Source organism: Salmo salar, chromosome ssa20 (genome assembly GCF_905237065.1).
Source record: "Salmo salar chromosome ssa20, Ssal_v3.1, whole genome shotgun sequence".
In the NCBI taxonomy this organism is placed as follows: Eukaryota; Metazoa; Chordata; class Actinopteri; order Salmoniformes; family Salmonidae; genus Salmo; species Salmo salar.
Window position 1 is genome coordinate 20,652,126 of NC_059461.1, and position 24,785 is coordinate 20,676,910.

Below are 24,785 nucleotides of genomic sequence, written 5' to 3' on the forward strand. Positions count from 1 at the left end.
TTAAATTGTTAAATGCTTAATAATGACAAATAAGAATGTCATAAATGTCATTAATGTAAGGGGAAAAAATGTAGTGTTCTATATCACATTGTGAAGACTCCAAACATTAACTCATGAATTATGGACGACTCATGAACTAGAACATGTTTTGATTCAACTCATGTATTATATTGAATGTAGACCACCTGTTCTGTGTGTGTTCATGTGTGTAAAATTGCCTCGGCTGAGAGGGTAGGCTACCGGCAGTGGGGTAGGCCTAGTGGAGGGTAAACGCAAGTAAACGCCGTTTACCCACCTTTTTTTAGAAAAATTTATTGAAAGATATAATTTTTTTTACCTGGACCGGCAATCAGAGTTTACCCACCTATATTTTTTTTACCACTACATCACGGGCCTATTTGTAGTTCATTGTAATAATACACATTGTAGCCTAGTAAATTGATAGTGTGTTATGGTGACTACCCCGACTACCCCCCCCCCAGGACGGTATGAGCCCCATTTCAGGTGTCCCGACTTTTCAGGCTACAAAAAAAGGTACATTTGTCAGCAAGGTTAATCAATTAATGTAGGCCTAATCAATGGCAATTGCTGATTGTGATTAGGCACACATTTTGGTCTTTTGTAACAGATGTCTATTTCCATTCATCAGATGGCACCAGTATACATGCAGTTTGAATGCTTGAATTATTTTGGAGTGGACGAACATGCACAGGTAGCCTATTTTTTGAAGTGATTTGTTTGACAATCAGATGAAAATATCAACTGGTTGTGTTCATGCCACATTAAAAAGTAATTCATTTTTACAGTTTAAATTATGTCTTTATTATTAGGCCCAGAAAAATAATTCACACTCGGCCTATGTTGCTTCATGTCATGATCAACTTGTGAATACATCCAGGCCAGTTGCAATGAGGGTCATCTGTTAGTGGTTCCTGGTAATCTACAGACTTGGTAAAGACTATAATAACACACACTACAAGTTTGAACTGTGATTTATTGGTGACGCCTATTCTTAGGCACAATGACGCAAAATAGAGTCGCTGTCTGTCACACGTGTCGTAGTGGAGAGAAGACCAAGGCGCAGCGGGTATGTGGATACTCATATTCTTTTAATGAAAACACGCAAAGCATCCCAACACAAAAACAATAAACAATAACTCACGACAACAGGAACAGTTTTGCAGGCTCACAAAACGCAGTGCAAAAACAACTACCCACAACCCCAAAGAAAAACACACACTACTATATAGGACTCCCAATCAAAGGCAACTCAACACACCTGCCTTCAATTGGGAGTCCAATCACCAACACAACACTTAACACACAAAAACCCTGCCACGTCCTGACCAAAACTAATACAATTGCTCCCTCTGCTGGTCAGGACGTGACACTGTCAATGTGTGTGCGTACTGGTAGCGAAATCAGGTGCAGGAGAGCAGAGATTTGTGAACAGGCGCACACTTTATTGAGGCAAAATTGCAAAACGTGCAAAACAGTCACAAGAATTATGTTTAACAATAAACATCTTCATGAAATACCACGGGAAAAACAAACCAGTCTGGCGCGTCAACAAATAACACGTAACACAACCAATCTTTCACAAAGACATGATGGGGAACAGAGGAATAAATACATGTAGATTGATTGGGGAATGAAAACCAGGTGTGCAGGGAACAAGACAAAACAAATGGATACATGAAAAATGGAGCGGCGATGGCTAGAAAGCCGGTGACGTCAACCGCCGAACGACGCCCGAACAAGGAGAGGAGCCGACTTCGGCAGAAGTCGTGACAGCCGCGTGCTGGTGAAACACTTGACCTACACCGCCTACACAGTACAACAGAGATGAACGTCTCACAACCACTCTGAAACAAGTTGGTGCTTTGAGTCCCCAACTCCATCACCATTTATTGTAGTGCAGCCTCGCCTGTTGGTGAAAGTTGACACTTGTCTGTGCATAATAATGTACTTTTAGTTACAAGACTGTGGTCTAAAATATCCATTATGATAAATTATATGAAAAATCGAGCAGTACATAGGCCAACGTAGGCCTGATGACAAAGTAGGATACAGAAAGTACATTTTCGCTAAGCCCTGGTGTTTTTTATTTCATCTTTATTTAACCAGGTAAACTAGTTGAGAACAAGTTCTCATTTACAACTGCGACCTGGCCAAGATAAAGCAAAGCAGTGTGACACAAACAACAACACAGAGTTACACATGGAATAAACTGAAATGTCAGAATACTAGTAGAGAGAATGATTTATTTCAGCTTTTATTTCTTTCATCACATTCCCAGTGGGTCAGAAGTTTACATACACTCAATTAATATTTGGTAGCATTGCCTTTAAATTGTTTAACTTGGGTCAAACATTTCGAGTAGCCTTCCACAAGCTTCCCACAATAAATTGGGTGAATTTTGGCCCATTCCTCCTGACAGAGCTGGTGTAACTGAGTTAGGTTTGTAGGCCTCCTTCCCTGCACACGCTTTTTCAGTTCTGCCCACAAGTTTTCTATAGGATTGAGGTCAGGGCTTTGTGATGGCCAGTCCAATACCTTGACTTTGTTGTCCTTAAGCCATTTTGCCACAACTTTGGAAGTATGCTTTGGAAGACCCATTTTCGACCAAGCTTTAACTTCCTGACTGATGTCTTGAGATGTTGCTTCAATATATCCACATAATTTTCCTCCCTCATGATGCCATCTATTTTGTGAAGTGCACCAGTCCCTCCTGCAGCAAAGCTCCCCCACAACATAATGCTGCCACCCCCGTGCTTCACGGTTGGGATGGTGTTCTTCGGCTTGCATGCCTCCCCCTTTATCCTCCAAAGATAACAATGGTTATTTTGGCCAAACAGTTCTGTTTTTGTTACATCAGACCAGAGGACATTTCTCCAAAAAGTACAATCTTTGTCCCCATGTGCAGTTGCAAACCGTAGTCTGTTTTTTTTAATGACGGTTTTGGAGCAGTGGCTTCTTCCTTGCTGAGTGGCATTTCAGGTTATGTCGATATAGGACTCGTTTCACTGTGGATATAGATATTTTTGTACCTGTTTCCTCCAGCATCTTCACAAGGTCTTTTGCTGTTGTTCTGGGATTGATTTGCATTTTTCACACCAAAGTATGCTCATCTCTAGGAGACAGAACGCGTCTCCTTCCTGAGCAGTATGACGGCTGCGTGGTCCCATGGTGTTTATACTTGCGTACTGTTGTTTGTACAGATGAACGTGAAGGATGAACGCCTTCAGGCATTTGGAAATTGCTCCCAAGGATGAACCAGACTTGTGGAGGTCTACCATTTTTTTCTGAGGTCTTGGCTGATTTCTTTTGATTTTCCCATGATGTCAAGCAAAGAGGCACTGAGTTTGAAGGTAGGCCTTGAAATACATTCACAGGTACACCTCCAATTGACTCAAATGATGTCAATTAGCCTATCAGAAGCATCTAAAGCCATGACATAATTTTCTGGAATTTTCCAAGCTGTTTAAAGGCACAGTCAACTTAGTGTATGTAAACTTCTGACCCACTGGAAAAGCGGCAGCGTAGCCTAGTGGTTAGAACTTTGGACTAGTAACCGAAAGGTTGCAAGATCGAATCCCCAAGCTGACAAGGTACAACTCTGTCGTTCTGCCCCTGAACAAGGCAGTTAACCCACTGTTCCTAGGCCGTCATTAAAAATAAGAATTTGTTCTTAACTGACTTGCCTTGTTAAATAAAGGTAAAATAAATACAGTGAAATAATCTGTCTGTAAACAATTGTTAGAAAAATGATTTGTGTCATGGACAAAGTAGATGTCCTAACCAACTTGCCAAAACTATAGTTTGTCAACAAGAAATTTGTGTAGTGGTTAAAGAATGAGTTTTAATGACTCCAATCTAAGTGTATGTAAACTTCTGACTTAAACTGTACATAGCTTATTGAAGTCCACAAACAAAGAGAAAAGGTGAGAGGAGGAGAGAGCATAGATGAGAGAAGGAATACAACATGACTGCTATGAAGGTCAACTGTGTTTACGTGTGATCAGGGGTGTTTCATTCTGCCGATTCTGTTGAAAAACCTTTCTTAAACGGAAGCAAATGTAACAAAACAAGGATAAATATACCTTAATTTGTCCAATAGAACCTCTCATTTGCAACTGTTGGTCTAATGATTACACCCTAGATCAGCTAGATGCAGACAGTATTGAACGTGTCACTGTCTGTCACCTCAAAATTTTATCTCGACCTGTGTACAGCTACGTTGTAAACTTTCATTCATAGGATAGGGTGTAGCAACCTCATGATGGGGTTTAGGGAAAATTAGAGTATCATGTAGTAGCCTAAACCAATCGATGTTACATTGAATTGGGTGAATTTAATATGAATGACAGTCATCCAATATGCTGTAATAGAAATAAGGCCATGCTCATGAAGAAAAACAAAAAATCGTCCTCCCTCATCTTAAACTGCCACTGGTGTGTAGATTGTACAATCACTGAGAGAGCCTCAAATATCACATTCATTTGTATATATCCACTGTATGAATCGCTGCGAAGTTCGTTCCTGTTTCAGTCATGTCTTTGGTCACATTTGCGTGGATCAAACAAAAACACCCTAATGATTGATCCCACAATGCAGGGGATGGCTGTAAGATGAAGTAGGTGAAGAGCTGCAGAAACTGGCAGTCGTCTAGCAGCAGGGCACTCATCAGAGATTCATAACGCTCACCAGTCCTGAAGACCAGTGGCTGAGGGGTTTGCCAGTCCGTCAAAATAAATTCATTTTCTAAAATAATTTCCTGCAATTCTACGTCATTTTACATGACTGGAGACATTACAACAATAATATTTTTTTATACCACACAAATGACCAAAATGACAAGCTACTCTGACATTGACATACTGAGATTAATAAAACGAATGACGCATGTCTTAATAGGCCAATGAAAAGAGTGATACACAGATCTTAGGCCTACAATATGAGGAGGGAATTAAAGTCCACCAACTTTCTGGTGGCACTCACTTATCCAAACTGTTTTTTCCCACAATTGCATTTTGAGATATTGCGAAAGACCTTTTAGCAGCTGCCTGCTGTTCATTGACAGCCACAACTCAACAACCAGCTGTTTGATATTTGCTGCAGTGGCTGCACAATTATGGGATTCCCGACTCTAGGCCTATGCTCTAATAATGTGACAAAACACAATCTACAGCAATTTTTTAAAATAAGCTGTTGAGCCTCTGTGGCTAAATTATTCTCTCTGGTATACTATTTACAATTATTTCATTCATTTCTGTAGAGACAGGAGTAATTATATGCACTGAACAAAAATATAAACGCAACATGCAACAATTTCAAAGATTTTACTGCGTTACAGCTCATATAAGGAAATCAGTCACGTTACAAATTCCCTGTTGATGACTGTTATCAGCATCTCACAACCCTGAGCTGCAAACTCCACTCCCCATCCCCAATGACCGGAGCCTGAGAGTCTGTGAGTATTGTTCTTCATAGTTAGTTACTACTATTGCCTATTGTATGTTGCCCGTCTGAGTTCACTGTGCTGTGTAAAACTCATATGGCATATGCAATCTATACAGCCTTTACTGCTACAGTGCCTTCGGAAAGTATTCAGACCCATTTACTTTTTCCACATTTTGTTATGTTACAGCCTTATTCTAACATTTATTAAATACCTAAAAATCCTGATCAATCTACACACAATATCCCATAATGACAAACCAAAAACAGGTTTTTAGAAAATGTTGCCAATATGTTAAAAATAAAAACAGAAATATGTTATTTACATAAGTATTTAGACCCTTTGCCATGAGATTCGAAAATGAGCTCAGGTGCACCCTGTTTCCATTGAAAATGCTTGAGATATTTCTACAACTTAATTGGAGTCCACATTAGAAATGATTTGGAAAGGCACACACCTGTCTATATAAGTTGACAGTGCAAGTCAGAGCAAAAACCAAGCTATGAGGTTGAAGGAATTGTCCGTAGAGCTTCGAGACAGGATTGTGTCGAGGCACATATCTGAGGAAGGGTACCAAAACATTTCTGCAGCATTGAAAGTCCCCAAGAACACAGTGACCTCCATCATTCTTAAATGGAAGAAGTTTGGAACACGTCGATCCAGAGCATCCCAAACATGCTCAATGGGTTACATGTCTGGTGAGTATGCAGGCCATGGAAGAACAGGGACATTTTCAGCTTCCAGGAATTGTGTACAGATCCTTACGACATGGAGCAGTGTATTATCATCCTGAAACATGAGGTGATGGCAGCGGATGAATGGCATGACAATGGGCCTCAGGATCTCGTCATGGAATCTCTGTGCATTGAAATTGCCATTGATAAAATGCAAATTTGTTCATTGTTTGTAGTTTATGCTTGCCCGTACCACAACCCCACAGCCACCATGGAGCACTCTGTTCACAGCATTGACATCTGCCCAGTACAGTTGAAACTGGGATTAAGCCGTGAAGAACACACTTTTCCAGTGTGCCAGTGGACATCGAAGATTTGTGCAGAAATTCTTTGATTGTGAAAGCCCACAGTTTCCTCAGCTGTCTGGGTGGCTGGTCTCAGACGATCCCCCAGGTGAAGAAGCCAGATGTGGAGGTCCTGGGCTGTCGTGGTTACACGTGGTCTGCGGTTGGGAGGCCAATTGGAAGTACTGCCAAATTCTCTAAAAAGATGTTGCTTATGGTAGAGAAATTAACATTCAATTCTCTGGCAACAGCTCTGGTAAACATTCCTTCAGTCAGCATGCCAATTGCACACTCCCTCAAAACTTCTGTGGCACTGTGTTGTGACAAAACCACACATTCTAGTGTCCTTTTATTGTCCCCAGCGCAAGGTGCACCTGTGTAATGATCATGCTGTTTAATCAGCTTCTTGATATGCCACACTTGTCATGTGGATGGATTATCTTGGCAAAGGTGAAATGCTCACTACAATGGATGTAAACAAATTTGTGCACGTTTGCAAGAAATAAGCTTTTTGTGCGTCTGGAATATTTCTGTGTTCTTTTATTTCAGCTCATGAAACATGGGACCAACACTTTACATGTTGCATTTATATTTTGTTCAGTGTACATGTATTGTAACTCGACTTAGGTTTATTGCTCTGTATAGTTTGTACATTATGCAATTTAAAAAGGAAGGTTTGATGTGTCAGTCCAAATGTCCTTTTGAGACACTTCTTTACTTCACTGTTGCCTAGTATAGGCTAGGCTTATTACATTTGTCTTGTAGTCTTTTATATCCTGGCTTTACAGCATAGTCCTGGGACATATTGCATAACTGAAAAAAGACACATTTATTTTTAGTACTCTGTAGCCTACTATATACATTAGACAATGTATTCAATTTACTGTGTCACAAATACAGATACATACTGTAATTACAAGTAGGTTTGTCTCTTTGGCATGCATAACAACAGCAAAAGGACAAACTATGACTAACATACAGGAAACAGACAGACAAGCTACTGTACACAAACCATCATGTTTTGAGTGCGCTGCACATAAATGTGAAGAAAAGCTACTATTTTCCAGATCTGGGGTTGGCTTGTTCACGGAGGTCCTCGTTGCTCTTGCTTGTCCGTCCCATCACCCCATTGCATTACAGACAGGATCTGGTGCTTTTATGGTACTGGGTAAACACAGTGATCACAATTTAAAAGATCACACAGTATCAAGGACCAGTTAATCAAATGAATGAAAGTGTAAAATTGCTGCTGCTTTCTGAGATCTTTTGTTCAGTCCCAGGATCACACAGATAGGACATCCAAATTAAGCAGTATAAAACAAATAATTTATAAACCATGAGATGGTGGGTACAAGGACAGTAAAAATAGGTGCACAAATACACACATCTGTGGGACATAAACACTCAAAACTATGCATTCTTCTGTTCACACAGGTAACGTGGTGGTGGAGTTCATGGTCACAGGTAACGTGGTGGAGTAGTTCTTGGTCACAGGTAACGTGGTGGAGTTGTTCTTGGTCACAGGTAACGTGGTGGAGGAGTTCTTGGTCACAGGTAACGTGGTGGTGGAGTTCTTGGTCACAGGTAACGTGGTGGTGGAGTTCTTGGTCACAGGTAACGTGGTGGTGGAGTTCTTGGTCACAGGTAACGTGGTGGAGGAGTTGTTCTTGGTCACAGGTAACGTGGTGGAGTTGTTCTTGGTCACAGGTAACGTGGTGGAGGAGTTCTTGGTCACAGGTAACGTGGTGGAGGAGTTCTTGGTCACAGGTAACGTGGTGGAGGAGTTCATGGTCACAGGTAACGTGGTGGTGGAGTTCTTGGTCACAGGTAACGTGGTGGTGGAGTTCTTGGTCACAGGTAACGTGGTGGAGTTGTTCTTGGTCACAGGTAACGTGGTGGAGGAGTTCTTGGTCACAGGTAACGTGGTGGTGGAGTTCTTGGTCACAGGTAACGTGGTGGTGGAGGTTCTTGGTCACAGGTAACGTGGTGGTGGAGGTTCTTGGTCACAGGTAACGTGGTGGTGGAGTTCTTGGTCACAGGTAACGTGGTGGTGGAGTTCTTGGTCACAGGTAACGTGGTGGTGGAGTTCTTGGTCACAGGTAACGTGGTGGTGGAGTTCTTGGTCACAGGTAACGTGGTGGTGGAGTTCTTGGTCACAGGTAACGTGGTGGAGTTGTTCATGGTCACAGGTAACGTGGTGGTGGAGTTCATGGTCACAGGTAACGTGGTGGTGGAGTTCATGGTCACAGGTAACGTGGTGGTGGAGTTCTTGGTCATTAGATATAACACGTACATACATACAAACCCATTTGTATGCATGTGCTTTTCTCACTCTATTACCCCAAACTTGAAGAATTTACCAGTAGTCACAAGTAATATTGACATTTAAAGGGGAAATCTACAGTTGCTACATCAATTTTTGGACTTAGAAATGAATGATATACTGTATACCCATTGATTCTTGAAGAATATAACATAGATGCCTGATGAGCATGGTTCAACTGTCATACCTCATCAGAACCCAAAATATCAGCTTGTTTTACGCAAATGTTTATAAACAAGTTCAATGTAAACAAACACTGTATAGCCTCAAACATGGTTAAAACTAGAATGTTGATATCATGGATGGTCAGTCTTTGAGCTGTCCATGAATTTCAAAGTGGTTCCATTTTTCCAGGCTTACTCCTTAGCCTTTTACCAAAACACAAGCGTTATTGTTTCAATGGCGGATTGCCCTTTAAAGGTCGAGAAACAAAACTTGCCTAAATAGCAGGCTACACACAAGTGTATGCAGTTTGTGGAGGGTTAAAAGTGCAGGAAACCATAAGCAGGTCAGTCTGTAAACTACAGTAGAATTTGCCTCTGTTGGACTGTGGGGCTTTTAGAGAAGAACACTATTTTGGGGAGAACAGTGTTAATCCGTTTCTCCTTAGATGTAAGGGCTTTAATTCCAGTTTCCCTCAGGAAAGAAATTGCTCAGAGGTCCTAGTATTTCCTCTGCTTTGCTCATTCGATGATGAAAAAGTGGCAGAGGTTCACATTCAGCATAAATAACTTGAAGCCATATTGACCACTCCTCCTCTCAGCGGAACATCATTCGTACAAACTCTGTGAAAAGAGAGGATAAGATCTGTCAAAGATTAGAAGTTCAGACAGTGTGTGTGTGTTTGTCTGGTGTGTGTGTGGTAAAATATGCATATTTTATCTCCGTGTGGGAGTGGACAGTATCATATGTTACTATACATGTCTATATTTGACTCACAGTGATTTGACCCATAGTTGTTTATATGATGGAGACCACACTTTCCTTACATGATTGAAACACAGTTTGCAAATATCAAAGCTATTTGAAGCTTTGCCAGAAAGTGGATAAAAGGAAGGAAATATAATGGGAGCGAAGAGTAAGGAAGACCAGTCGACATCAAGCATTCATGAAGCACTCCTGTCCCAGCAGGTGGAGACTACCTTGCATACAGCATAAGTAGCAAAGTCTCTAGCTATTACAATATTATCTGTGATTTATTATTCTGCTGGTATAGATAAACAAGATCTGCATCAGCTTACCTTCAAAGTCAACATGCCCATCACCATTCAAGTCAATGTCCCTCAGGATATCCTCTAAGTCCCTATGGCCAACCTACAGTCCAGTAACATAGGAGGAATAAGTCTGTGCAAAACAAACAGTTTTTAGTAGTGATGCATACATTGATTAAGCTACTCTGACAGACTTGATTCTGTAACCTCACCTGTTGTCCCAGCAACTTCCTCATGGCTTCTCTCAGCTCAGCTATGCTTATAGCTCCATCACCATTGGCGTCAAACTTCAAGAGGAAAAAAACTAATGATCACGTTCATAATCCATAGCATGAAAAATTAGACAGACAGACAACATAACTACTTTTCTCCGTATCACCCTCTCCTCCCTCTCTCTCTGCCAATCCGGTTTCTCACCTCTTTGAAGGCATCTCTTAGTTCTTTCACACCAATCATATCTGCAGTTTCAGCGAGAAGTTTGGGGCCCATCAACTCCACAAAATCCTCAAAATCAACATGACCTCCCACTTTACAAAAAGAGAAGAAACGAGGGAGAAAGAAGATGTTAGGGGAGGGAATTAGCAAACCATGGTGTAATGTACCTTTACTGCAAATACACTATATATACACAAAAGTATGTGGACACCCCTTCAAATTAGTGGATTTGACTATTTCAGCCACACCCGTTGCTGACAGGTGTATAAAATCGAACACACAGCCATGCAATCTCCATAGCTAAACATTGGCAGTAGAACGGCCTTACTGAAGAGCTCAGTGACTTTCAAAGTGGCACCGTCATAGGATGCCACCTTTCCAATAAGTCAGTTTGTCAAATTTCTGCCCTGCTAGAGCTGCCCCGGTCAACTGTAAGTGCTGTTATTATGAAGTGGAAACATCCAGGAGCAACAATGGCTCAGCCGCTAAGTGCTGAAGCACGTAGAAATCACCTGTCCTCGGTTGCAACACTCCCTACCGTGTTCCAAACTGCCTCTGGAAGCAACGTCAGCACGAGAACTGTTCATCTGGAGCTTCATGAAATGGGTTTCCATGGCCGAGCAGCCGCACACAAGCCTAAGATCACCATGCGCAATGCCAAGCGTCGTTTGGGGTGGTGTAAAGTTTGTCCCCATTGGACTCTGGAGCAGTGGAAACGTGTTCTCTGGAGTGATGAATCACGCTTCACCATCTGGCAGTCCGACGGATGAATCTGGGTTTGGCGGACGCCAGGAGAACACTACATGCCCCAATGCATAGTGCCAACTGTAAAGTTTGGTGGAGAAGGAATAATGGTCTGGGGCTGTTTTTCATTGTTCGGGCTAGGCCCCTTAGTTCCAGTGAAGGGAAATCTTAACACTACAGCATACAATGACATTTTAGACGATTCTGTGCTTCCAACTTTGTGGCAACAGTTTGGGGAAGGCCCTTTCCTATTTCAGCATTACAATACCCCCATGCACAAAGCGAGGTCCATACAGAAATCGTTTGTCAAGATCGGTTTGGAAGAACTTGACTGGCCTGCACAGAGCCCTGACCTCAACCCCAGCAAACACCTTTGGGATGAATTGGAAGGCCCGTCCCCACTAATGCTCTTGTGGCTGAATGGAAGCAAGTCCCTGCAGCAATGTTCCAACATCTAGTGGAAAGCCTTCCCAGAAGAGTAGAGGCTGTTATAGCAGCAAAGGGGGGGACCAACTCCATATTAATGCCCATGATTTTGGAATGAGATGTTCAACGAGCAAGCGTCCACATACTTTCACACTCTTACAATTCATGTTGATCTGTTGGCTCAGTTCTATCAACTCCATTTCAGTAGGCATGTATCCCATGGATCTCATGCAGTTTCCCAGGTCTTTACAGCTGATGAAACCGTCTTTGTTCTTATCAAACTCCTTAAAAGCATCCCGCAACTCTGAAGAGAGAATACAGAGGAAGATTACTCTGCAGTGATCTGAAAACGACTGTACTACTGCCACTACCAGCGACAACTACAGAGAGACAAGCACAGGAATGTACATGAAAAAACACTTACCATCAATCTCCTCTGGCCTCAGCTTTCTGTTCTATTAGGGCAAAGAAGACAGTCTCAGTATAGTCAGAATTGGCAATAAAATTCAGTTAACAATGAATAAAAATCAACATCATGAATAAGTCATTTAGTGACAATAACAAAAGTCGTTCCTATTATATTCTTACACTATCTGATGCTAACAATGCCAGAAACAAAGTGACTTTGAAAGGTAAATCAGCGGTCTGCTCCATGATCATTTATTCTGGTGCAACTCAAGCAAGGGACAATAGCTATATAGTAAAGAATTAAGTCACTGGAATGTTTTCAAACATCTAATGACACCCGTTGAGACTGCTCCCTGCGTCATCAGACGCACAGCACAACTGGGAAACGCCTGTCTTTCAGTCTGCAAAAGAATGTAGCTGTGTTCTTTTGTCAGCTCTGGCTTACAATGAAAGCAACCTTTAAAGGATACAGAAGACAGAGAGGGAGAGAGACATATCCCAGAACCCTTAGGGGTTAACCTGCAAAGCAGAGAGAAGTGTAAACACAGCGTCAACTCTGACGTCAGTCCCAAAGAACTGTCTGACCGGAACCACTCACACAGAAAACAGAGAGGCCCAAAGAGATAGTGTTGGCTAAACATCAAGCAGCCATCAGGAGCCACAACTAAGTCTTCACCAATAACCTAAATCACACAGACCAGAGGTGTTTCCTTTGACATCATTCACAACACAAACATAAAATGTAAAACAAAGTGTGTTGAACATGGCGTATGTACACCCAGGTAAGTCCATGTTTGCTGTCTCATCAGTATAATTGTACACACACATCAAATCAAATTGTATTTGTCACATGCAGCAAATACAACCTTACCGTGAAATGCTTACTTACAAGCCCTTAACCAACAATGCAGAGTAAGAAAATACTAAATATTAAAGTAAAAAAAGTAGCACAATAAAATAATCCCGAAGCTTTAAACAGGGGGTACCGGTACCGAGTCACTGTGCCAGGGTACGGGTCAGTCGAGGTAATTGAGGTCATATGTACATGTGGGTAGGGGTAAAGTGACTATGCATAGATAATAAACAGAGAGTAGCAGCAGCCTAAAACAGGGGGGGGTCAATGCAAATAGTCCGCGTAGCCATTTGATTAACTGTTCAGCAGTCGTATGGCTTGGGGGTAGAAGCTGTGAAGGAGCTTTTTGGACATAGACTTGGAGCTCCGGTACTGCTTGCCGTGCAGTAGCAGAGAAAATAGTCTATGACTTGGGTGGCTGGAGTCTGACAATTTTTAGGGCTTTTGACGCCGCCTGGTATGGAGGTCCTGGATTGCAGTAAGCTTGGCCCCAGTGATGTACTGGGCCGTACACACTATCCTCTGTAGTGCCTTGCAGTTGGATGCCGAGCAGTTGCCATACCAGGCGGTGATGCAACCAGTCAAGATGCTCTCGATGGTGCAGCTGTAGAACCTTTTGAGGATCTGAGGACCATTGCCAAATCTTTTCAGTCTCCGGAGGGGGAATACAATGCATTCGGAAAGAATTTAGACCCCTTCCCCTTTTCCACAGTTACAGCTTTATGAGACTCGAAATTGAGCTCAGGTACCTCCTGTTTCCATTGATCCTCTTTGAGATGTTTCTATAACTTGTAGTCCACCTGTGGCAAATTAGATGAATTGGACATTGTAAAGGCACACACACCTGTCTATATAAGGTCGCACAGTTGACAGTGCATGTCAGAGCAAAAAGCAAGCCATGAGGTTAAGACAGGATTGTGGCAAAGCGCAGATTTGGGGAAGGGTACCAAAACATTTGGCGCGAAGGTTCACCTTCCAACAGGACAACAACCGTTAGCACACAGCCAAGACAATGCAGGAGTGGCTCTGGGACGTGTTTCTGAATGTCCTTAAGTGTCCCAGTCAGAGCCTGGACCTGAACCCGATCTAACATCGCTGGAGACCTGAAAATAGCTGTGCAGCGACGCTCCCCATCCAACCTGACAGAGCTTGAGAGGATCTGCAGAGAAGAATGGGAGAAACTCCCCAATACAGGTGTGCCAAGCTTTTAGCGTCATACCCAAGAAGACGCGAGGCTGTAATCGCTGCCGAAGGTGCTTCAACAAAGTACTGAGTAAATGGTCTGAATACTTATGTAAATGTGATATTTCAGTTTTTGCATTGTCATTATGGGGTATTGTGTGTAGATTGATGAGTGAAAACGTAATAAAACCTAGAAAAATTCAAGGGGTCTTAATACTTTCCGAAGGCACTGTAGGCATTGTCTTGCCCTCTTCACGACTGTCTTGGTGTGTTTGGACCATGGTGATGTGGACACCAAGGAACTTGAAGCGCTCAACCCGCTCCACTATAGCTCCATCGATGTAAAATGGGGACATGCTCGGCCCTCCTTTTCCTGTAGTCCACAATCAGCTCCTTTGTCTTGCTCACGTTGAGGGAGAGGTTGTTGTCCTGGAACCACACTGCCAGGTCTCTGACCTCCTCCCTATAGGCTGCCGGTGATCAGGCCTACCACCGTTTTGTAGTCGGAAAACTTAATGATGGCCACGTAGTCGTGGGTGAACAGGGAGTACAGGAGGGGACCAAGCATGCACCCGGGGGCCCCCGTAGCAGATGTGTCGTTGCCTACCCTTACCAACTGGGGATGGCCCGTCAGCTAGTCCAGGATCCAGTTGCAGAGGGAGGTTTTTAGTCCACGGGTCCTTAGCTTAGTAATGAGCTTTGAGGGCAATATGTTGTTGAACGCTAATCTGTAGTCAATGAACAGCATTCTCATGTAGGAGTTCCTTTTGTCCAGGTGGGAAAGGGCAGTGTGGAGTGCAATAGAGATTGCGTCATCTGTGGATCTGTTGGGGCGGTATGTGAATTGGACTGGGTCTAGGGTTTCTGGGATGATAGTGTTGATGTGAGCCATGACCAGCCTTTCAAAGCACTTCATGGCTACAGGCGTGAGTACTATGGGTCAGTAGTCATTTAGGCAGGTTACCTTGGTGTTCTTGGGCACAGGAACTATGGTGGTCTGCTTGAAACATGTAGGTATTACATACTGTCAGGAAGAGGTTGAAAATATCAGTGAAGATACTTGCCAGTTGGTCAGCGCATGCTCTGAGTACACGTCCTGGTAATCCGTCTATTTAAAAGTCTTACTCACATCAGCTACGGAGAGCGTGATCACATGGTTGTGTCCGGAACAGCTTGTTCTCTCATGCATGCTTCAGTGTTGCTTGCCTCGAAGTGCGTATAGAAGTAATTTAGCTTGTCTGGTAGGCTCATGTCTCTGGGCAGCTCACGGCTGGGCTTCACTTTGTAATCCTTAATAATTTGCAAGCCCTGCCACATCCGACGAGCATCAGAGCCGGTGTAGTAGGATTCAATCTTAAACTGTATTGATGCTTTGCCTGTTTGACGGTTCATCGGGGGATTTCTTATAAGCGTCCGGATTAGTGTCCGGCTCCTTGAAAGCAGCAGCTCTAGACTGTAGCTCAGTGCGGATGTTGCCTGTAATCCATGGCTTCTGGTTGGGATATGTACGTACATTCACTGTGGGGATGACGTCATCGATGCACTTATTGATGAAGCTGGTGACTGAGGTAGTATACTCCTCAATGCCGTCGGCTGAATCCCGGAACATATTCCAGTCTGTGCTAGCAAAACAGTCCTGTAGCTTAGCATCTGTGTCACCTGACCACTTCCGTATTGAGCGAGTCACTGGTACTTCCTGCTTTAGTTTTTGGTTGTAAGCATAGAATTATGGACGGATTTGCCAAATGGATGTGTTAAATGTCTGATTGCATTTACCAAACAAACACACACACGGATACAAAAATATATATGGGTTTGTGTGTTGAGACTTACTATTGTCCAGGTCATTGCGCAGGAAGATGCAGGTGGTCCCATAATGTTGTGAATGAGTGCGCAGTTTTGTGCTAGGGCCGTGAGGGGCACCTGAAAGGCCCCTGTAAGGGCAAAGCCCCTTTCCTCGCAGAACTGCACCACTCTGTACTGCCTCCTGTCTTCATGGACCAGCTTTCTAGGGGGCCAGGGGGGTTCGGGTATATGGAGGGCAGTTAAACGTGATTTATGCTTGATCCGGCAATGCGGAGGACTCCGCATTTCTCCGTATAGCTCCACATTGACATGATTAGTTGACGGTAGGTGGGGGCGGTACATCCTGTATAAACACTTCCTTGACAAGTTCCTTCACAACAAACATGGAGAACTTTGACGAAAGGCTATCAGAACAAGTTCGCAAATAAACATCTTTATGGTAGCTCATGTAGTGATTTCAAAGACACAAAAATGTGTTTAACTCCTGGAAAGAAAAAACAGGGAGGTAATTGGGATAGAAGGACGCTGGATTAGCACACATTCAACAAATCTGATTTAACAAAGTGTATATTCGTCAAATCCATCATGACTAATGAATAACAAGCCCACAATGTGGTTACTAAAATCCGATTTGGATATATTTAGCTGTTTTCGCTGCATAACATTTAGAAGTTATCCCTTTTCAGGTTTAGAAGAAGTGACTGCTAAATGCTAACTCCCGTTCGTATAAGCTGGTAGCATAGCTACAGTAGCATACAGAAATCGGTTGTGGTAGTCAAAGTAGTTTTTAACTGTAATGCAGTTGATAATGACGATGACCTGAACATGTATTGGGGTTGACAATGGTTTGGTTGAGTTCCATTGACCTCTTTACCACATCTATGAAAGGGGAAGCTTGCCACAAGAAGTGGAGACAGGCAGTTGCGGGACCAAAAAAATGAAGGGTTGAAGTGGAGATGCAGGTGGGAAAATGGTGGCGCTTTTTTACTTCATAATTTCTTGGCTGAGCTCCTATGTCAAGCACCGGGAAACTAAAGTGCAAGAAGTATGAATGCTCTGACTTCTGCGGAAGCTGCATGGCCACTGCAGACGCCAGATTGACAATAAATCGGTTTTGAGAGACCCGTAGTAATCAAATGTATTTGTAAAGCCCTTCTTACATCAGCTGATGTCACAAAGTGCTGTACAGAAACCCAGCATAAAACCCCAAACGGCAAGCAATGTAGGTGTAGAAGCACGGTGGCTAGGAAAAACTCCCTACAAAGGCCAGAATCTAGGAAGTAACCTAGAGAGGAACCAGGCTATGAGGGGTGGCCAGTCAGCAGCTATGGGACCGAATGGATACAGAGGTACAGTTGTGAGTTGTATTGTGTGTGTGAGTAGGGGCACAACTTTCATTGGGGATGGGGGGGTGGGGATGTCCCCTCCACATTCTGAAATTGTATTCCCCCCAGTTTTATCATTGGATTGTGATACAAAACGAGGCAACGGTGTGCTTTAGGACCATGCGGACGGTTCCGAGCGGTCAGGTAGGCTGTTTGGAGTGTTTAACTGACTGGATAAAAAAAATTGTCCCCCCACTTCTAAAACCAAAGATGGACACCTGTCTGTAATTCTCTAATTTCTTTAAAAACGTTGTAAGGGCTGCAGTGCATAATACCTACTTGACATTTGTCTATTTGATTGTTTGTATTTAGTTTCTTCACAATTATTATTTATTATTATAATTGTTTTTAACGTCTTCCTTCTAGCTAGCCCATCTAGGGACTTTAAAAAAAAGTTATTTCTTGAATGTATTTAATTTTCTTAGGGAACAATTGTGACGCTAAATGTTTTTATCTATTTGCCCAGGGACTACAGCTGAAAACTATCCAGCAGAAATGTTAATTGAAGTGCATTGTCCCAGTCAAATAATTAAAATAAATATATATGAATGACCTGTTTAAAGTGCTAAGGGCCCTGCCTTCGACCTGTTAATTATGTCATGCTGCATCTCAGTCATATTATAATCCTTATCAGTCCTTAGCTTGTGCTGCTACCTTTTATCAAATGTAATTTCTACAATGTAGTAAAAATAAAGAAAAACCCTGGAATGTATATTTTTGTTGTTGTCGTTTCTCTGTAATACTGCTAGCCACCTAGCAATTTTATGACGATGGCTTTAGCTAGACCAGATAGGTTCCCAACCTCATGACTAGCTACCAAGATGCCATTTCAGGCTATCCATTTTTTTATTTTTTCTATTTCACCTTTATTTAACCAGGTAGGCCAGTTGAGAACAAGTTCTCATTTACAACTGTGACCTGGCCAAGATAAAGCAAAGCAGTGTGACAAAAACAACACAGAGTTACACATGGGATAAACAAACGTACAGTCAATGACACAATAGAAAAATCTAGATACAGTGTGTGCAAATGTAGTAAGATTAGGGAGGTAAAGCAATAAATAGGTCAATAGTGGCAAAATAATTACAATTTAGCATTAAGACTGGAGAGATCGATGTGCAGATGATGATGTGCAAGTAGAGATACTGGGGTGCAAAATAGGAAAAATAAATAGCAATATGGGGATGAGGTAGTTGGGTGGGCTATTTACAGATGGGCTGTGTACAAGTACAGTGATCGGTAAGCTGCTCTGACAGCTGATGCTTAAAGTTAGTGAGGGAGATATAAGTCTCCAGCTTCAGTGATTTTTGCAATTCGTTCCAGTCATTGGCAGCAGAGAACTGGAAGGAAAGGCGGCCAAAGGAAGAGTTGGCTTTGTGGATGACCAGTGAAATACACCTGCTGGAGCGCGTGCTATGGGTGGGTGTTGCCATGGTGACCAGTGAGCTGAGATAAGGCAGCGCTTTACCTAGCAAAGACTTGTAGATGACCTGGAGCCAGTGGGTTTGCCGACGAATATGAAGTGAGGGCCAGCCAACAAGAGCATACAGGTCGCAGTGGTGGGTAGTATATGGGGCTTTGGTGACAAAACGGATGGCACTGTGATAGACTACATCTAATTTGCTGAGTAGAGTGTTGGAGGCTATTTTGTAAATGACATCGCCGAAGTCAAGGATCGGTAAGATAGTCAGTTTTACGAGGGTATGTTTAGCAGCATGAGTGAAGGAGGCTTTGTTTGCAAAATAGGCAGCCGATTCTAGATTTAATTTTGGATTGGAGATGCTTAATGTGAGCCTGGAAGTAGAGTTTACAGTCTAACCAGACACCTAGAATATGTAGACAACTACAAATACCTAAGTCAGAACCGTCCAGAGTAGTGATGCTAGGCGGGCAGCGATCGGTTGAAGAGCATGCATTTAGTTTTACTAGCATTTAAGAGCAGTTGGAAGCCACGGAAGGAGTGTTGTATGGCATTGAAGCTTGTCTGGAGGTTTGTTAATATAGTGTCCAAAGAAGGGCCAGAAGTATACAGAATGGTGTCGTCTGCGTAGAGGTGGATCAGAGAATCACCAGCAGCAAGAGTGACATCATTGATATATACAGAGAAAAGAGTCGGCCTGATAATTTAACCTTGTGGCACCCCCATAGAGACTGCCAGAGGTCCGGAAAACAGGCCCTCCGATTTGACACACTGACCTCTATCAGAGAAGTAGTTGGTGAAACAGGCGAGGCAGTCATTTGAGAAACCAAGGCTGTTGAGTCTGCCGATAAGAATGCGGTGATTGGCAGAGTCGAAAGCCTTGGCCAGGTCGATGAAGACGGCTGCACAGTACTGTCTTTTATCGATGGCGGTTATGATATGATTTAGAACCTTGAGCGTGGCTGAGGTGCACCCATGACCAGCTCGGAAAACAGTGGAGAAGGTACAGTGGGATTCAAAATGGTCGGTGATCTGTTTGTTAACTTGGCTTTCGAAGACTTTAGAAAGGCAGGGCAGAATGGATATAGGTCTGTAACAGACTGGGTCTAGAGTGTCCCCCCCTTTGAAGAGGGGGATGACCGCAGCAGCTTTCCAATCTTTAGGGATCTCAGACGTTACAAAAGAGAGGTTGGTAATAGGGGTTGCAACAATTGCGGCAGATCATTTTAGAGAGAGAGAGGGTCCAGATTGTCTAGCCCAGCTGATTTGTAGGGGTCCAGATTCTTTGCAGAGATGCAGAAAAGCATATTTAGTTTCTTAAAACAAAATAAGTCACGAGGATACAGACAGCTCAAGGGGTGTGCATTAGATATGCAGATTATTATTATTTACATATAATTAAGCACAATGATTATGGCTCTGCAGGGAAAAGCTGTTTCAGGTGTTTGAAAACTGCAATATTCTCATTCTCATCCAGAATTTTGGGGTCCTCGATACCCCTGTTCTAAATTCATGGTAACTGTACAGGTCAGAGATGAATAGATTTTTCTGCTCAACTGTCACCTGGCTCTATTTTCCCCATCTATCCTCCATTCTCCTACCCTCCCCTCCCATGTCCTCCCCTCTCCACCTCCCATCACCTCCCCTCTCATGTCCTCCCCTCTCATGTCCTCCCCTCTGTAGACTATGACTAGGTCACACTGACCTAACAGATATACGGAGGCAATTTCACAGAGAACATCACAGAAGACGGAGAGAAAACCATGGAGGGAGAAGAAGAGGGAGGGAGGGAAACAGACAGAGCATTGTAGCGCTGCATTCATTTTTAGAACATTCTCTAATGGTCTGTTATAAAAAAAGTGAATAGGTAGAAGGAGATTTCTGCTTTATTTGTCTCAGAAACATTCCTTAAACTCTATAGACAGGCCTATCTAAACATTAGTAAATCGACTATGTGAAGGCTTATGCCACTATGTAGTTTAAGCTCGGTGTATGAATAATAATTGGCTATTTATTCCTGGGCAATAATTACAATATCTATAAAACACATCCGACACGTTTGGAAAACACCTGCTCTGGGTGCAGTGATGTGTGGAACATCTAAGTTCCTTTAACCTTGACGAGATCCTTCAAAGTGACTATGCTACATTCAAAGAGTAAAATACAAAACAGATATCATAGCTTTTTGATCAATGTATACATGAATATGCAAATAGAATTGATTTCAGTCTAATACAAATGAACAGTTCAGAACCATTCTTCTCTCTCTCTCTCCTCTGTCTTTCTCCTTCCCATGTGAACTACTATACAGTGCATTCTGAAAGTATTCAGACCCTTTCATTTTTCCACATTTTGTTACGTTACAGCCTTATTCAAAATGTTATTGAATTGTTTGTTCCCCCTCATCAGACAAAGCAAAAACAGGTTTTTACATTTTGCAAATTTATACAAAATAGAAATTTGAAATATCACATTTACATAAGTATTCAGACCGTTTACTCAGTACTTTGTTGAAGCACCTTTGACAGAGATTACAGCCTCAAGTCTTCTTGGGTATGACGCTACAAGCTTGGCACACCTGTATTTGTTTTTTTTTTCACATTCTTCTCTGCAGATCCTCTCAAGCTCTGTCAGGTTGAATGGGGAGCGTTGCTGCACAGCTATTTTCAGGTCTCTCCAGAGATGTTTGATCAGGTTCAGGTCCGGGCTCTGTCTGGGTCACTCAAGGACATTCAGAGACTTGTCCCAAAACCACTCCTGCGTTGTCTTCGCTATGTGCTTAGGGTCACTGTCCTGTTGGAAGGTGAACCTTCGCCACCAGTCTGAGGTCCTGATCAGGTTTTAATCAAGGATCTCTCTGTACTTTGCTCTGTTCATCTTTCCCTCAATCCTGACTAGTTTCCCAGTCCCTGCCACTGAAATACATCCACACAGCATGATGCTGCCACCACTATGCTTCATCGTATGGATGGTGCCAGGTTTCCTCCAGACATGAAGCTTGGCATTCAGGCCAAAGAGTTACATCTTGGTTTCATCAAACCAGACAATCTTGTTTCTCATAGTCAGAGTCTCTAAGTGCTTTTGACAAACTCCAAACAGGCTGTCATGTGCCTTTTACTGAGGAGTGGCTTCCGTCTGGCCGCTCTACCATAAAGGACTGATAGGTGGAGTGCTGCAGAGATGGTTGTCCTTCTGGAAGTTTCTCCCATCTCCACAGAGGAACTCTGGAGCTCTCTCAGAGTGACCATTGGGTTCTTGGTCACCTCCCTGACCAAGGCCCTTCTCCCCCGATTGCTCAGTTTGGCCGGGAGGTCAGCTCTAGGAAGAGTCTTGGTGGTTCCAAACCATTTCCATTTAAGAATAATGGAGGCCACTGTGTTCTTGGGGACCTTCAATGCTGCAGTACCATTCCCCAGATCTGTGCCTCGACACAACCCTGTTTCTGAGCTCTATGGACAATTCCTTCGACCTCATGGTTTGGTTTTTGCTCTGACATGCACTGTCAACTGTGGGACCTTATATAGACAGGTGTGTGCCTTTCCAAATCATGTCCAATCAATTCAATTTACCACAGGTGGACTCTAACCAAGTTGTAGAAACATCTCAATGATGATCAATGGAAACAGGATGCACCTGAGCTCAATTTCAAGTCTCATAGCAAAGGGTCTGAATACTTAGGTAAATAAGATTTTATATATTTTTTTTATACATTTGCAAATTTTTCTAAAAACCTGTATTCACTTTGTCATTATGGGCTATTGTGTGTAGATCGATTTTTATGTATTTAATCCATTTCAGAATAAGGCTGTAAAGTAACAAAATGTGGAAAAAGTTCTGAAAACTTTCAGAATGTACTGTAGCTGAGAAACCATCAATCCAGACATGGCTTTATACAGCAATGTGTGTAGCTGTGAATATATTACAATGCCAGAAAAATCTGATATGTATGGCTAATGTGTGCCCTGTGTGCTCCAAATGTGTGCATTGCTTTTCGGGATGACTTGATGTGAAACTTACAATGAGGATAGGCTATATGGTTTCCTATTCACGGTTCCCTGACAGAGGAGCTCTGATAAGAGGACTCACTGAAGCCCTCTGCACTTTCACAGACAAGCTCAGCCATTATTAATGTAATTGATTTACTCGGCTGGTGAGGCATGTTAAATAGCTGTAAGATTCCGCTACAAGATGTTAATTGTGACCCTGAAATATTAGTTTTCATGCACCATCAATTACATTCAGACTACTACCTCTATCTGAGATCAATACCCTGATAAAGATAGGCCTATTACTCCCTCTAAAGAAATAGCCAACACTACAGGGCTAGATGGGCCTTATTGATGATGAAATATAGCCTATTCCTATCTGTCATTGCCACAATGTAATCTGTTTAATCACAAGGCCCAAACTATTTGAAGAAGCGTATCCTTATAAATCAGTGATTCATTGTGAATCATTATTTTTCATAATTAAGAAATAACTTTTAATTAGGCCTTACCTGCCCAAAAACCGAGCTGAGAATTGGTCGCAAATTGAAGTCGGATTCAAAGGATGCCGCACTGGACCTTCCGGAGCGGTGAGAGGATCGGCTGGACACGGGGATAGGCGATGAGGAAGCTGGGGAAGGGATGCTGGCATTCCCGCTAGCGGACGAACTTGGCCTTGTATGGTCCCTCGAGTCAAAAAATAGCGCGGTGTCATCTCTGCAATCAGAGTGGGGCTGTATTCTGGGGTCCAAGTGGGTAGGGTGAGTGTGGCTGTGGTGGTTTGCAGGTGACGGGTCGTCCCGGGTCGTTTTCCGGTGATGCTTGGATGACTTGCAGTGTCCACTCACACCTCGGCCCAAACCATGTTGCTCAGATGGGTCATCCTGGTAGTTGGCAGCGGGTATCTGGCCGTGCGAGGCGTAGGGCTGGCTCTTACCCAGAATAGGGCAACGACCCGAGCTAGTAACGTTACCGAGTAGCGAAGGGTGGCACAGGGGTCTCCGCGCACTATCGTCGCACTCTGCCGACAATAATGACTCCTCTGCGGCTTTGCTGCTCACTTGAATTGCAGCTGGACGATGATGACGACTTCGGTCGGTTCCTGTCGTGCATTCAGGGAAGTATGTCGATCTACCGCTTACCGAGGAAGATTTCTGCAAGAACGTCCTAGATTCGGATTTGGGAAAAGAAGAACTCATGATTGCGTCTTGCTCCTAGTCTCGTTTCCGCAGTAGGCCTAGTCATTGCCGTTTGGTTGTGTATTTTCTCACATTGTCGGCCTTCGTACTGTAACAACAAAACCATAGCTGCCTTCAAAAGCTGTTCTTAAAAGTTGCATTTACCATCTGATTGCCATGTGGCGCTGATGCAGGGCGCGCGCAGACGCGTAACGAAAATCATAGCACTCCGTTCACGTCGCGTCACCTGTCACTACTATGAACATCCCTGGCTCCTTGACATTTAAAGTGTTTCGTTGTGGGAGGACCAAACACCGTGCCCATAACTGATTGTTGTAGGCAGTGGTGTAAAGTACTTAAGTAAAAATACTTGAAAGTACTACTTAAGTCGTTTTTTTGGGTATTTTCACAACTTTTTACTCCATACATTTTCCCTGACACCCAAAAGTACTTTTTACAGTTTGAATGCTTAACAGGATTGGAAAATGGCCTAATTCACACACTTATCGAGAGAACATCCCTGGTCATCCCCGGGGGAGCCGCCAGGGATTTTGGGCCCCATGAAAAGATATCTCATTGGGCCCCACCACCACTGGCCACACAAACCCTGCGCAATTGCTGTAACCACACACCTCCAGAACCCAATCGACCCATCCAAAGCTTTAAATAACTTTACCTTTGCAACTCTCTTGTAGTCCAATATTTACTGTTCGATATTTACTGACAGTGAGTTGTGAAAATATAACACTGTGCAGACATGCAGGCAACATTCTGTGGAATTCACTATTTGATGCAAGACTGATACCCTCTAAGAAATGTGCTAAAGGCCATCTTTTAGTCTAAATGTCATTTTAATGTTAACATTCTTGAATGGAAAGTTCTCTTAACGGTAATGAATAACTTAAAATAAACAACTTAAATGTACATTAACCTCTTCAATTAAAATACA

The 24,785-nt window shown here is 42.9% G+C and overlaps 1 protein-coding gene across 2 annotated transcripts; it reads right to left on the bottom strand.

The window, feature by feature from the left end:
* Window positions 1–8,858: 8,858 nt before the first annotated feature.
* Window positions 8,859–24,102, bottom strand: cabp1a (calcium binding protein 1a). 2 transcript variants are annotated; one of them, XM_014160348.2, is made up of 7 exons: window positions 23,171–24,102; window positions 12,043–12,073; window positions 11,779–11,922; window positions 10,431–10,540; window positions 10,226–10,300; window positions 10,044–10,116; window positions 8,859–9,587 (listed from the first exon to the last, which is right to left on the bottom strand). In XM_014160348.2, the coding sequence occupies exons 1-7, from the start codon at window positions 23,855–23,857 to the stop codon at window positions 9,562–9,564; spliced, it is 1,146 nt and encodes a 381-aa protein (XP_014015823.2). In that variant the 5' UTR covers window positions 23,858–24,102; the 3' UTR covers window positions 8,859–9,561. The 2 variants fall into 2 exon arrangements, with proteins under 2 accessions (XP_014015823.2, XP_045559018.1); XM_045703062.1 differs by lacking the exon at window positions 23,171–24,102 and adding an exon at window positions 12,207–13,007.
* Between the last annotated feature and the right edge of the window lie 683 nt (window positions 24,103–24,785).

Coding starts and splice junctions, on each gene's coding strand:
- cabp1a (XM_014160348.2), bottom strand. CDS start 23,857: ATGAGTTCTTCTTTTCCCAAATCCGAATCTAGGACGTTCTTGCAGAAA. Junction 11,923..12,042: donor GAGGCCAGAGGAGATTGATG/GTAAGTGTTTTT, acceptor TTCTCTCTTCAG/AGTTGCGGGATGCTTTTAAG. Junction 10,541..11,778: donor CCAACAGATCAACATGAATT/GTAAGAGTGTGA, acceptor CTTTTTGTAAAG/TGGGAGGTCATGTTGATTTT.